We start from the raw sequence: 12,434 nt of genomic DNA on the forward strand, positions 1-12,434 counted from the left end.
AAATGTGTATTATCCCCAAATACTTGTATATTTACGTTATTAATGCTCTCTTTGTTTGGTTCCTTCATTATCACAGTATATGTAGTTTTGTAGATATGTACATTATAATAACGTATTATTATCATAATGTGCAAAGAGGGCAAGAGGAGGATGGAGATGGAGAGAAGAGAGAGCGTGAGCCGGAGAAACCAGGTAGACAGCTGTGAAGTTAAAATTGTAACTGTGGCAGAATATACATTATGTCAGTGGACTTGATAGAGTGAAAGGGCAGACTAGAGAGACAAATGAATTGTCAAAAAATATCTCAATACCAGAAACCAAGCTGAAGCAGAGGTCTCAAGATTACTTTTTTGATTTAGGGGATAAGAACACACGTTCCCAAACAGTTAAAGCTGTTACCCAAAAAAGAGCCTTCCAACAAAAACATTGTTTATTGTTTCTGTTATTTGTTAGCCATGGCATTTTACTGTTTACCTCGCCGGTGAAATGTCTTGTATCATATCTGAGAGTTGTCACCACCTTATTTGTTTGTGCCAACCCTGCACTGTATCGATTTACTTTCTCATAGGGACTGAGCACACCTAAAAGCAACATAGATACACATCTGACAATTATAACAAAGCAAACAACATGAAAATCTTGAGTTATGAAAATGTTATTTGTGGATATACCTCCTGCCTCACATGTGCATTAGAAGACAGAGCTGCTAGAACCAATGTGGCCCGGGTTAGATTCAAGATTTAATTATGAAAAATATGCACCTTCTGGTACGATATGTCAACATTGCCCATCTGGCAAGGCTGGTTTCCTATAGTAGCGTGGATTTTGAAAATGTGAATAAGCCTAAGTTGAAGGGGAGGAGAAGGCAAACTGAAATTGCCGTTGAATTGCAGGCTCATACCAACAGTCTACATCTGGTGAGTCAGACTTTCCAAAAATATATTATTCCCTAATGGATGGAATCAGAGAAAAGGCCCATCTTAAAAAAATTATAAATATAATCTCCATCATCTCTGTTTTTTTCCGAAAGATTTATTGTATTATTATGCAAAATGTGGTGATTTTGAACCTGCAGAAATTACCTTTAAATTATTGAATACTTCAGTGTGTCCCAGTTTTCTCATTTGAAGCTTTGGTGGTTTCAGAATACACTGAAACAGAAAGGATATGAGACTGCAGCTCCCCAGGACAGCTGACTGTGGTGGTAAAACTGGCAAATTGCACTGAAGTCTTGTTGCCATAGAATAAGTACATTCTCCCTGAGACACACACAAACACAAGCACATGCACACACACAGTTAAAAGCACATTTCCTTTATGATTACAGCTATAAAACATGACAGACCAGGAAACTGTACCATAAAGAGAGATCAGTGACATGTCTAGCTCTTCCTTAACTCCGATTTTTCTTTATCTTAAGTCTGTGTCACCTTTAACTGGGATCTCTATTGTAACTAGTCCTTCATCCCAACACTTGCAGAAGTTCCAATAAATGTCTTGCACTTGAAGGTTCATTCGAAACCAGCTCCATAAAATTTAAGTCTGGAGACTGTGCTGCCCTTCCATCAAGAGAAACCACTGTCTAGAGCTCTTATCACCCCAAACTCTCTTGGCATATTTGTCGGTGTCTTCTGTCTTTTTCACCGGGAGATATTTGTTTTCTTCTTATTTTTTCATGTCTGTGTTTGTGTTAGAAACCCACATCGTGTGAAGAAACCAAAGTGAGATCCCCTGCTGTGTTCACACATTGAATTCTTGCGGTGGACTAGTGGCGAAAAAATTGGACTATGGGCAGAAATTTATGGACACCAGACTGTAAGATCTCTGGTTCGACTCCTCGCAGTGACAATAAAAACATACCTGGATGGACAACACCTGCATCTGTTCTAAAGTCCAAAGAAGACTCTCCCTACCCCCACTGTCTAAGTGCCCCTGAGCAAGGCACCTTACTCGCCCAACATCTGCTCCCCGGGCACCGTGCATTGCTGCCCACTGCTCTGTGTGTCCTGCTATGTTCACCAGATGGGTCAAAGCAGAGGACAACTTTCCCTCATCTGCATGTAGTGTGACTGTGCATGTGTGTTTGGGATTAATACATGTATCTTGTATCTTGCTCTTCTACAGACTTTATACTTAGAGGCCAGGCAGATAATCATGAGCCTCTCACTCGGACACTTGTGTTCACAAATGCACATCCTCCTTTGAAAATATGGCGGCTTTCTGTTGAGTTAAGTGCATGTCTGAAAGCAGCTTCGGTTTTTCTTCTAATGTGGCTCATGAACTTGCTGTAGGATCATCCACTGACTAAGCAATCTGTATTCCAACATTGTCTGAATAATGCTTCAGAAGGTGTAATAACAGTTCTAACACAGATGAATTGTAAGTCAAAGGATGGGACACAGGAATTTTTTGCATGAACTTTTAAGGCTTCATTTACCTCCATTTGTTGCAGGAAAACTGGAAATTAAACCCCAACTTGATTCCAGAAAAAGGCCTGTTTATTTTTAGTATCTTGTTGATTTTGGTAACCAAACGTTTTTTTGTTTTCTTACCTTTATTACCTAATTAATCAGGTATCTAACATGGGGGTGTTCTGAAATGTTCAACTTAACTTGTGTGCAATCTCTATCATCTGATAACCAAAATATGGTAAAGATAATTTGCACATCAATCGATTAAATCTGTCATTTGTCAATTAAAAACCATCAAACTAATCCCACTAAGTATCAAAATCATACGGATACAGCCAATGACCATTTATAAATGAACAAAAAAAACAGCAATTTCCAAATAAAATATACAAAACCACATGTCCATACACCCTTCAATATTCTGTAACAAATTCTGGCAAACTATGTGCATGTGATGATTAACACTGTCAGCCTGCACCATCTTTTCTGGGACGACAACTCACCCAGATTCTGACGATATTCTGACTTGATGCCAATCTGTAGCAGCTGATTCTCAAACAGAACTCCATTGTTCTTGCACACAAACCTGTAGAATGAAGCCATTTAAAAGTTAGTAAAAATAAATGTAAATTTGACAGTTACTTTTCTCTCAAGAAGACCTGAATGAAAACCATAAACCTAATTTGATATTAATAACTTTGCATTATAGACTTATAACAGTTTTTACTCATCTCCTTAGGTCATTGGTGCTCCTGGTGTAAAAGGCAGAAGATTTTCTACTATCTTTAATCGATGAGACTTTACAGTATTAAGAACACTGCTTTCTCCACAGTGTTATAACATTTTCAAGTATCCCAATCCCTAGAACAGTAATAAAAATGCAACAATTTCAGAGTAAACAGACTTGTCTATTGCTCTGTAAAAAAGCCAAATAGTCAATAATTAATATATAGCTTGAGGCAAGAGGGAGAAGCAAAGTCTCAGCTTAATGACTGCTAAGAGTTGTACTTTTCTTTTTTTTTTTTACATTTTGTGATATTTCAATGTCAATGCAATATAGTATGGTTTTGGAATATAATATAACAAAAAAAGGATGAATCAAAAAATAAAAGATATCATTTATAGATCTCTCCATTTAGGCTAGACAATTTCTTTTATCATCAATGTTGTATATATTGTTATTTTGTTGATCGACACTGCTACTCTCATTATCTATTGCACCCCTGCATGCCCCGGGAGAGGGATCCGTGACATGTGGCTATTTCCTGGAGGTTTCTAACGTTTTTTCCTGTTAATTCGGTTATTTTGGTAGTTTTTCCTTACTATTGCCATCTAGAGGATATCAAACCATGTTAAGCCCTATCAGACAAACTATGATTTTAGGAATATGGGCTATGCAGTAAAAATTTGATTGATTGCTATTTATTATAAAACATAGCCCTTCTCAGAATGGAGCAAAAACAGAACACAGTGAGACTCGAAAAAACAAGTCCACTGCTGCGTCAGTAAGGCAGGGTGGGTAAGTAACAATGGTAACTGCTATGCTTGATTGTTGTACTAATAAGTGTCTGAAAGAATTGTGAAGTTTGGAAAAGTACATCAGATATCCTGATTGATAAGGCTTCTGGTGGAAAAATAATGGCTTTTTCATAGTTTACTGTCAGGGCTTATCTTTTGCCCTTTCGTCAACCCCTTTCAGAGTAACCATGCTAAGCTAGGCAGAAACACAAAATTTACACAGAGAAAAACCTTACTTGTTAAGAAGTTCGTCTGCCTCAGACAGAGGAGGAGCAGGATCCTCAGAGGGAGTAGCAGAGCTGAGAGACCACAAGAGAGCAAAGGGATGAAGAAAAAGCCCACAGGATAGGAAAGATGATACAGATAAGTAACAGAACAAATAAGGAATAAATGGATAGAGCAGAAACAGGAGATGAGAAAAAACACCATTCAACATTAAACAGTGGTAAATTGGTTAAAAGAAAGAGGTAAGAAATATAAAAGAATAGAATGCATGGGTTGTTAGTGAAATTTTAGTGAAATTATTACACAATTTAAACATCCAGGTCAGTCAGCATATACTGTATGTGGACAATTACTGGTATTTTGGCTCTGTACTCATGCCTACTTAATAAGAAATTAAACAATAGTCATGAGTGTTGTACAGATGTCCATGTTTGATTTCAATGTGTTGGTTTCAAAACTGTGTGAAAACAAAATAGTTGGAATGTTGAAAAATTTGGCAACAGCATGCAAAAGGGAAACAATTCCTATAGCAACACTGATTCAACTGCCCTCTACTTAAGACAGTTTTCACATTTTTAAAGCGCATACGTAGCTTACACATGAGGTTCGGTGCCCTTTTTGGTCTTAGGCCTCGTGCTACAAATCAAATTTGTTAAATAGAGCTGCTGTTTCCCTTCATGGCAATGTGATTAACTCCCAATGGCTATGCAATAGTCAATAAACAAAAACATTTGTGGATTCAGTCAACAAAACGCAAGAAGGCTTTACTTTTCAAAGCAGGCCTCCAAACTCTTTTACTAGGAGCACTGCTGCCCCTAACCTGAAATCTTTAGGAGTGTAAGCAGAATATTTAGGGGTACATGATAAATCTACTAACCCTAAATCAAATTTTTCCAGATAGATACACAACTTACAGAAATAACAATGTCAGGGCTCGAGACTAACTGTTTTCAACTAGTAGCACTGTTTTCGAGGCAAAAGCATGAAACTTAGACCCACAAATAACAGCAATATGCAAAGCAACACATTCATACTTTTTCCCCCCATCTCAACTGTTTTACTGATAAATATGTTTGTAATAAATAGAAAATGTACTAACTACCAAACACAACTCCGGAAATAAACATGGAATGTCTTCTTATAGAATGCCTCTCCTTCTCCTCACTTTAGAGCACACCCCTATGAAGACAACTAGGGCTGGCACCTCTGATGGCCAACCCTTGTAGTCAAACTCATTTTAGTTATGGGGTCACATACTGCCCACTTTGATCTCAAGCTGGCCAGACCAGTAAAATGATAGCATATGAGCGGCGTTGCTCAGGGTTGGGGGGGGGGGGGGGGGCGCGTGGCGGTGAGGGATACAAACATGAAACCAACATAACGGGGGTTCCAACCTGTCTTGGAACGCGGATCTAGGAGTCTGAAGCACGCATGGAAAATTTAAGTGAAAGTGAGGGCCGGCGAGTGCCGGCTGAGGTGGGATTCCAGCCCCCCGGTGCTCCGTGCACACCACCATGTACCCGCTGAACTATTTTGCGTACCCCATACCCCAGTTTGGGAACCAATGGTCAATGGAAGGGGTCACCAACCTTTTTGAAACTGAGAGTTACTTCATAGGTACAGAGGATTAAACTTCCTGAACAACAAAGTTGCATAGATCACCTTTTAATAACAATAATAAAAATACATGTGAAGAGACTGTCTGATCACGTCAATGTAAATTATTTCTCACAATAATTATTAACAATGATTTCCACAACAATGATTGTAGGAAACATATTAAAACAATGCCCATTTATTTCTGTTATTCCATTTCAACTTTGCTTAAATTCAACTTAATTGAAGTACTTTTGGTGACATTTATCACTACATTCCTCCATCAATCTGTACTTTTTCAAAAATAGAGAAAAAAATAATTAAATTATAATCACTTTGATACGATGATAAAGCTCAACCAAAAGGAACACATGCATGTGACTAGGGTGTTATGTTTCTAAGTGTTTTCTTAATTTGTTGGGTCTCATACTGTCAGCTGCCAGAGTTTTTAGACTTAAAATATACACTAGTCTCTCCTCTTGTCCTCCATAATTCACTGTGAACCTAAGAGCAAGAAAGGCTTCGTTATGCCTCTTCGCCTGACTGGCACAGAGTGAGATGGCAGTTTTTCTTTTCTTTCTTCATTTTAAAAAATTGTTATTATTTTTATTTATTTTTCCATCGAGCCAAGCTGGACCCCCAGGCGGGCCGTATCCGGCTCGCGGGCTTATGTTTGACACCCCTGAGTTAGGCCTTCCAGCTCTATTTGCCTGACTGAACCTCATATATACAGCCCTCCTGGCACTATTTTCCTTCAAGCTAGTTTCCTTAAGACTTAATTTAATCAGGTCCTCCACTGTGTATACATTCAGGGACCCTCTGACATCAGATTTAATCTTCTCTTGTGATGAGAATCCTGTCATATTATTCTGAAATTGGATATTTTTTTGTTACTTTAAGTACATGCTGATAAGGGCTGGGTATTGCCACTGATTTCCCAAATGGATTTGATTCTGATTCACAAAGTCAACCTGTGAATAAACCCACTCACTGTTTAAAATACACTCTTTATCTTGTTCGGACACATTGAGACATATATATATATACACATACATTGAAAATACTTCCCAAAACCCTATAAAATTCTTAATCACGGCTGTCTATGACATTCTACCAAGCCCATCCAACTTGTTTTGCTGGGGGAAGGTGGAGTCACCAACTTGCCCTCAGTGCCTGAAGAGAAGGAGCCTGGAGCAAATCCTCAGCCGCAGTTCGAAAGCCCTGGGCGAGGGGCACTACCACTGGCGCAATCACCAAGTCCTGAAGGCCATAGCGGACACCATCTGCAAAGGGCTTAGCATCAAGGTTGCTGTGGATCAGGACAGGAGAGCCGTGGATGGGGTTGCGCTACCTTGACACAAACCGGGGCTTGATCAACCGCGGTTGGGATGCCTGGGTGAGAGTGTCTGATTGTTGAAAGATCCGAAACACCCAATGGCCCCAGGTAACCTCACTGGCAATGTGTGCAGGTGCACCACAAGGTGATGTCACTCACACACTACACTGACTCTGGACAGAAATTCTATTATAGTCGTTGGTTAGCTAATAAAACGTTAAACAATTTAAAGAATTTCTTCATTTTACATTAAATTCACAGCAATGTGTCGGTACAATACAGGAAAGTTATTGAAAATTCAATCCTACACTAGTTGATAACTTTGTCAACAGTACAGAAGTCTCATTTAAGACAACCATTGACACTGAAAAAGAAGAAAGTAATTCAGATATTAGCTCCATGGTAGAATTCTCAGACACATGTTTTAGAACACACACCATGGACACTGGAGAGGAATGGGCGTTCCACAAGCTAAGATGTTTTTCATCTAGCCTTATGAATAACAAATAAGCACTCAGTAATGCCTACTATTATTAATTATTTATAGAAGAAAATAAGAACAACCCCAGGATTCTCTTCAGAACTGTAGCCAGGCTGACAAAGCATGATTTCGTGAGGTTTTAATAACAATCTGGGATATAATTCACCAGCTCCTCCTGTTAATAGCAAAAATACCTTGTCTAGTACAGAAATCATAGAACCACCTAGAGCACCAGATTTACATTTGGACCAATTTTCTTCATTAGATCTTTCTGAGCTGACTTCACTAGTTTCTTCCTCTCAACCGTCAACTTGTCTATTAGACCCTGTTACAACAATACTTTTAATGAAGCTTTCCCTCTAATTGACAGTTCTATATTAAATCAGATTAACATGTCTTTGTTAACTGGCTACGTACCACAGGCTTTTAAGGTAGCAGTAATTAAACATCTGCTTTAAAAGCCTACTCCAAATCCAGATCTTTTAACTAATTATAGACCCATATCAAACCTGCCCTTCATTTAAAAAATCATTGAAAAAGCTATAACTAAGCAGCTATGTGATTTCCTAGATAGTAATGATTTGTTGGAAGACTTTCAGACAGGATTTAGGATCCATCACAGCACAGAAACAACACTGTTAAACGTTACTAGGTCAGAGGTCAGAGGCTTGGAGACATGGTGCCAGGAGAACAACCTGTCTCTCAACGTTTGCAAGACCAAGGAGATGATCGTGGACTTCAGGAAGCTGCAGAGGGTCACGGCCCGTTACACATTGATGGAGCTGTAGTGGAGAGAGTCTCCGAATTCAAGTTCCTCGGTGTGTTCATCACGGATGACCTGACCTGGTCCAAACAAGCGGACTCTGTGGTGAAAACTTCACAAAAGCGTTTATACTTCCTGAGGAGACTCAAGAAGTTTGGCATGGCTGCAAAAACATTAACAAACTTCTACAGGTGCACCATTGAGAGCATCCTCTCAAGCTGCACTACTGCCTGGTTTGGTAGCACTACTGCCTGGTTTGGTAGCTGCTCCGCTGCTGATCGAAAGGCCCTGCAGAGAGTGGTGAAGACAGCGGAGCGCATTATCGGCTGCCATCTCCCTTGGAAGATCATCAAGGACCACTTGATGATCACTTCTGGCAGACGTTACCGGAGCATCCGAGCACGGACTACCAGACTCACAAACAGCTTCTACCCCCAGGCCATCAGGCTTCTGAACAATCAACATTGACCCCCTTAACAGTCACCATGTACATTCTGCTCCCACACTCATACAAATACACTTACTCCACATATATTCATTTTATTTAATATTCCCCACTTCTTCACCCTGTAAACTGCTGCTTCATTTGGACTTTTATCTGCCTATGTAATACCTATATTCATATTATTTAATTTAATATTACCCAGTCCTTCACTTTTTTTTCTATCCTCTGAATAGTCACCATCTACATTCTGCTCCCGAATCATACAAATACACTTACTTCACATATCTTATTTAATATTCCCCACTTCTTCACCCTGAAAACTGTTGCTTCATTTGAATTTATTTGACTATGTTATATGTTATACATATATTCATATTATTTTATTTAATATTCCCCACTCCTTCACCCTGTAAACTGCTGCTTCATTTAACTTTGACTTTAATTTGACTATGTTATATGTCATATTACTTAATTTAATATTCACTTGACTATGTTATATGTTACAATGTTATGTTATATGTTATGTTACATAGTATGTTATTTTTTTGTCATTTTGTAAAGTCGCCTACTGCGTAGATGTTTGCCTGCCATGTCATAAGAATTTCACTGCTCCGATGATGCTGTCATTGGTGCATGTGACAATAAACTTTGACTTTGACTTTACTAAAGACCTTTTCATGGCACCAGAAAATGGACTCTCAATACTTGTCCTGCTGGATCTTACTGCAGCATTTTACACCACAGATCATAAGATTGTGTTACAGAGATTTGAACAACATGTAGGGATAAAAGTAATGCCATTAGGCTGATTTAAGTCCTATAAATCAAATCGATTTCAATTTGTTAATGTTAACAATGACTCATCCATGCACACACACAAGTTAATCATGGAGTTTCACAAGATTCTGTCCTTGGACTGATACTCTACACCTTATATATGCTCCCTTTTGGCAACATCATCAGAAAGTACCATGCACCCTCCATCGTTACACAGTTGACAGCCAGCTTTACATATTTATGAAGCCTAATGAATAATCTCTTACTTCAAATTCAGGAATGCCTCAAGAACATCAAGGCCTGAACGAACCGGAACTTCTTACTTCAAAATCCAGACAAAACTGAGGTAATTGTAATTGGCCCTATCCTCTCAGAGAAACACTTTCTATCCCAGTCCCCTTGGATGGTATTAGCTTGGCCCCCAGCTCTGCTTTGAAGAACCTTGGAGTATGTTTGACCCACATATAAAACAAGTCTCTAGGAAAGCTTTCTTCCACCGGCGCAATATTGTGAAAATTAGGAACATCCTGTTTCAGAAGGATGCTGAAAAACTAGTCCATGCATTCCAAAATCCTGCAGCACGAGTGCTTACATGAACTAAAAGAGGAGATGATATTACTTCTGTCTTAGCTTCTCTGCATTGGCTCCCTGTAAATTCAGAATATAATTCAAGATCCTGCTCCTCACATACAAAGCCCTTAACAATCAAGCCCCTTTATATATCAAAGAACTATCAACGGCTCCCAAAAACAGACTTTCTTGTGGTTCCAAGAGTTTGTAAGAGTAGAATGGGAGGTGGAGCCTACAGCTACCAGGCTCCTCTCCTGTGGAACCAGCTCACACTCTGGGCTCAGGAGGCAGACATAACTACAGTGTTCTGACTTAACACCCCATATCACTTACTACATCTCCTACCTACCAGAGCTTCAATACAACTTGAAAAGTTGCTCCCTGCAGCTGGACATTTGGTTGATGGCAGCAAAAGCTACAAGCCATACAACCAAATGAAGAGCTAGAGAGCAAAAAGCTCTATGGAGCAGCTAAGATTGTTGGTAGTCCTTCCATGCTTTATGCAGTTAATCTGATTATAATGGAAGGCAACACAGCTGATTGTGTTAAGGTTGTCAATAAAATATTAAGAGGCATCAAATTATTAGTAGAGCAGTTCAGTGCTTTTATGTAAACAAAAATGTCTCAACTTCCTACTTCTTTTATCAGAAATGGCAAGCTTAGCTACTGATTAAAAGGCATGTCCTAGAAAACAATGTGTGTGCATTAACTCAATTTTTTATAGATCATGTAGTTTTGCAACTGGGCCCTTACTCCAAGTCACCAGAACCCTCCACCAATAGGGAATCGGAGGTCTCGGTCGGCTGTTCCAGATCTCTGTCAATGTCCAATCATTGTAGAGAATAGGACGGACACACACACACACACACACACACACACACACACACACACACACACACACACACACACACACACACACACACACACACACACACACACACACACACACACACACACACACACACACACACACACACACACACACACACACACACACACACAGTAGGAGAAAAAGACGAAAGACAGTCACATATACAGCAAGATAAAAAGAACAGTAGCAGACCTGCCAACCTGGAGAAATGTCCAAAGCACCTGCTTTGTGTGCATGTGGGTGCACATGTGTGCATCACCAACACAACACTGTCCTGCATTGCTTTGTACCATGCTATGTTTCAGCCTTACATCACCTTACACCAGATAACCGATTACTACATAATTAAACTTAAGAGCATATACCCCAGCCAAGGCCACATTCCAGACACCAAATTGTACAGATGATATTAATACCCTAAATATGTCAGAGTTTTTTATTTGAGATCAATACATTAATACATTATTCAGAGCTCCAGAGTAACCTTTTGCATTGGGATGCATAACTTATTTATATAGGTCCAACTAGTACATAATGTAGGTGCACCTAATATGTTTCACAGCTCATTCAGCACCATTGGTAACATTAAATCTGTAATTTCTCAATGAGTGATGGGTATTTCTTTCCCAAATCGCTTTGATTCTTATTCACAAGGTCTCAAATGGATAAGGTTTCCCATTCTACTTGATTAATACTTTTTTTTAGTTAAGGATATTTATTGTACAATTCCAGTTTTGCTTGGAAAAAAATTCTCAGAATAAATCTGAAAATTTGATCAAGAATACCTCTAATTTGTTGCATTCTTAGAAATACTAAGAAAGCCTGTCTTGATAAGATATTTTGTCATCCACTAATCAGAAGGTTGTACTGGGTGACTCCCGACTTATGGTTGCATTATTCCATCCAGGTGGAACAAGTGATAATTAATTTACTTTAATACAAGCAAGATATCAAGCCAAGATTTGTTAATACACATGTTTGTTCATATCTTAGTGGGATAAAAAGCAGGTTTATTTCAATTATTGTAAGCTGGTAAACTGACGTCAATCGTGCCAGAGGATGGCTGAATAGACGAACTCTGTGTGTGTATGTATTTGTGTGTGTGTGTGTGTGTGTGTGTGTTTCTGGGTTTGTGTGTTTATGTGTTTGTGTCACAGGCAGGATTTAAAAGTTTAAATTATGCAAAGGAGATCATGTGATTTTGTTTACAGCACATCGACACCAGCGTCAGCTGTTATAACCACAAACTCTCTTGACATCTTTTGTCTGTGACTTTCTTTTTGTTTTTGTGATTTCTGTCGCGTGTTGATTCTCTGTGCATGGAGTCATTGCTAACATTAACAAAATGAAATTTATTTGATTAATATGACTTAAATCAGCCTAATGACATAACTTTATCCCTACATGTTGTTCAAATCTCTGTTACACAATCTTATTATCT

General features: G+C 38.9%; 1 protein-coding gene across 2 annotated transcripts in view; it reads right to left on the reverse strand.

Annotated features, from left to right (window-relative positions):
• ap2a1 (adaptor related protein complex 2 subunit alpha 1) overlaps nucleotides 1–12,434 on the reverse strand; it is a 53,622-nt gene that overhangs the window by 7,932 nt on the left and 33,256 nt on the right. The window contains exons 14-17 of one of the 2 annotated variants that reach the window (XM_062407137.1): nucleotides 10,876–10,938; nucleotides 4,166–4,228; nucleotides 2,915–2,997; nucleotides 1,170–1,259 (exon numbers count right to left, since the gene is read on the reverse strand). In XM_062407137.1, the coding sequence (XP_062263121.1) occupies nucleotides 1,170–1,259; nucleotides 2,915–2,997; nucleotides 4,166–4,228; nucleotides 10,876–10,938 (299 nt within the window). Of the gene's footprint in view, nucleotides 1–1,158; nucleotides 1,260–2,914; nucleotides 2,998–4,165; nucleotides 4,229–10,875; nucleotides 10,939–12,434 lie in introns of both variants that reach the window. The other variant, XM_062407138.1, reaches the window with a different exon arrangement.

Source organism: Platichthys flesus, chromosome 16, assembly GCF_949316205.1.
Source record: "Platichthys flesus chromosome 16, fPlaFle2.1, whole genome shotgun sequence".
In the NCBI taxonomy this organism is placed as follows: domain Eukaryota; kingdom Metazoa; phylum Chordata; class Actinopteri; order Pleuronectiformes; family Pleuronectidae; genus Platichthys; species Platichthys flesus.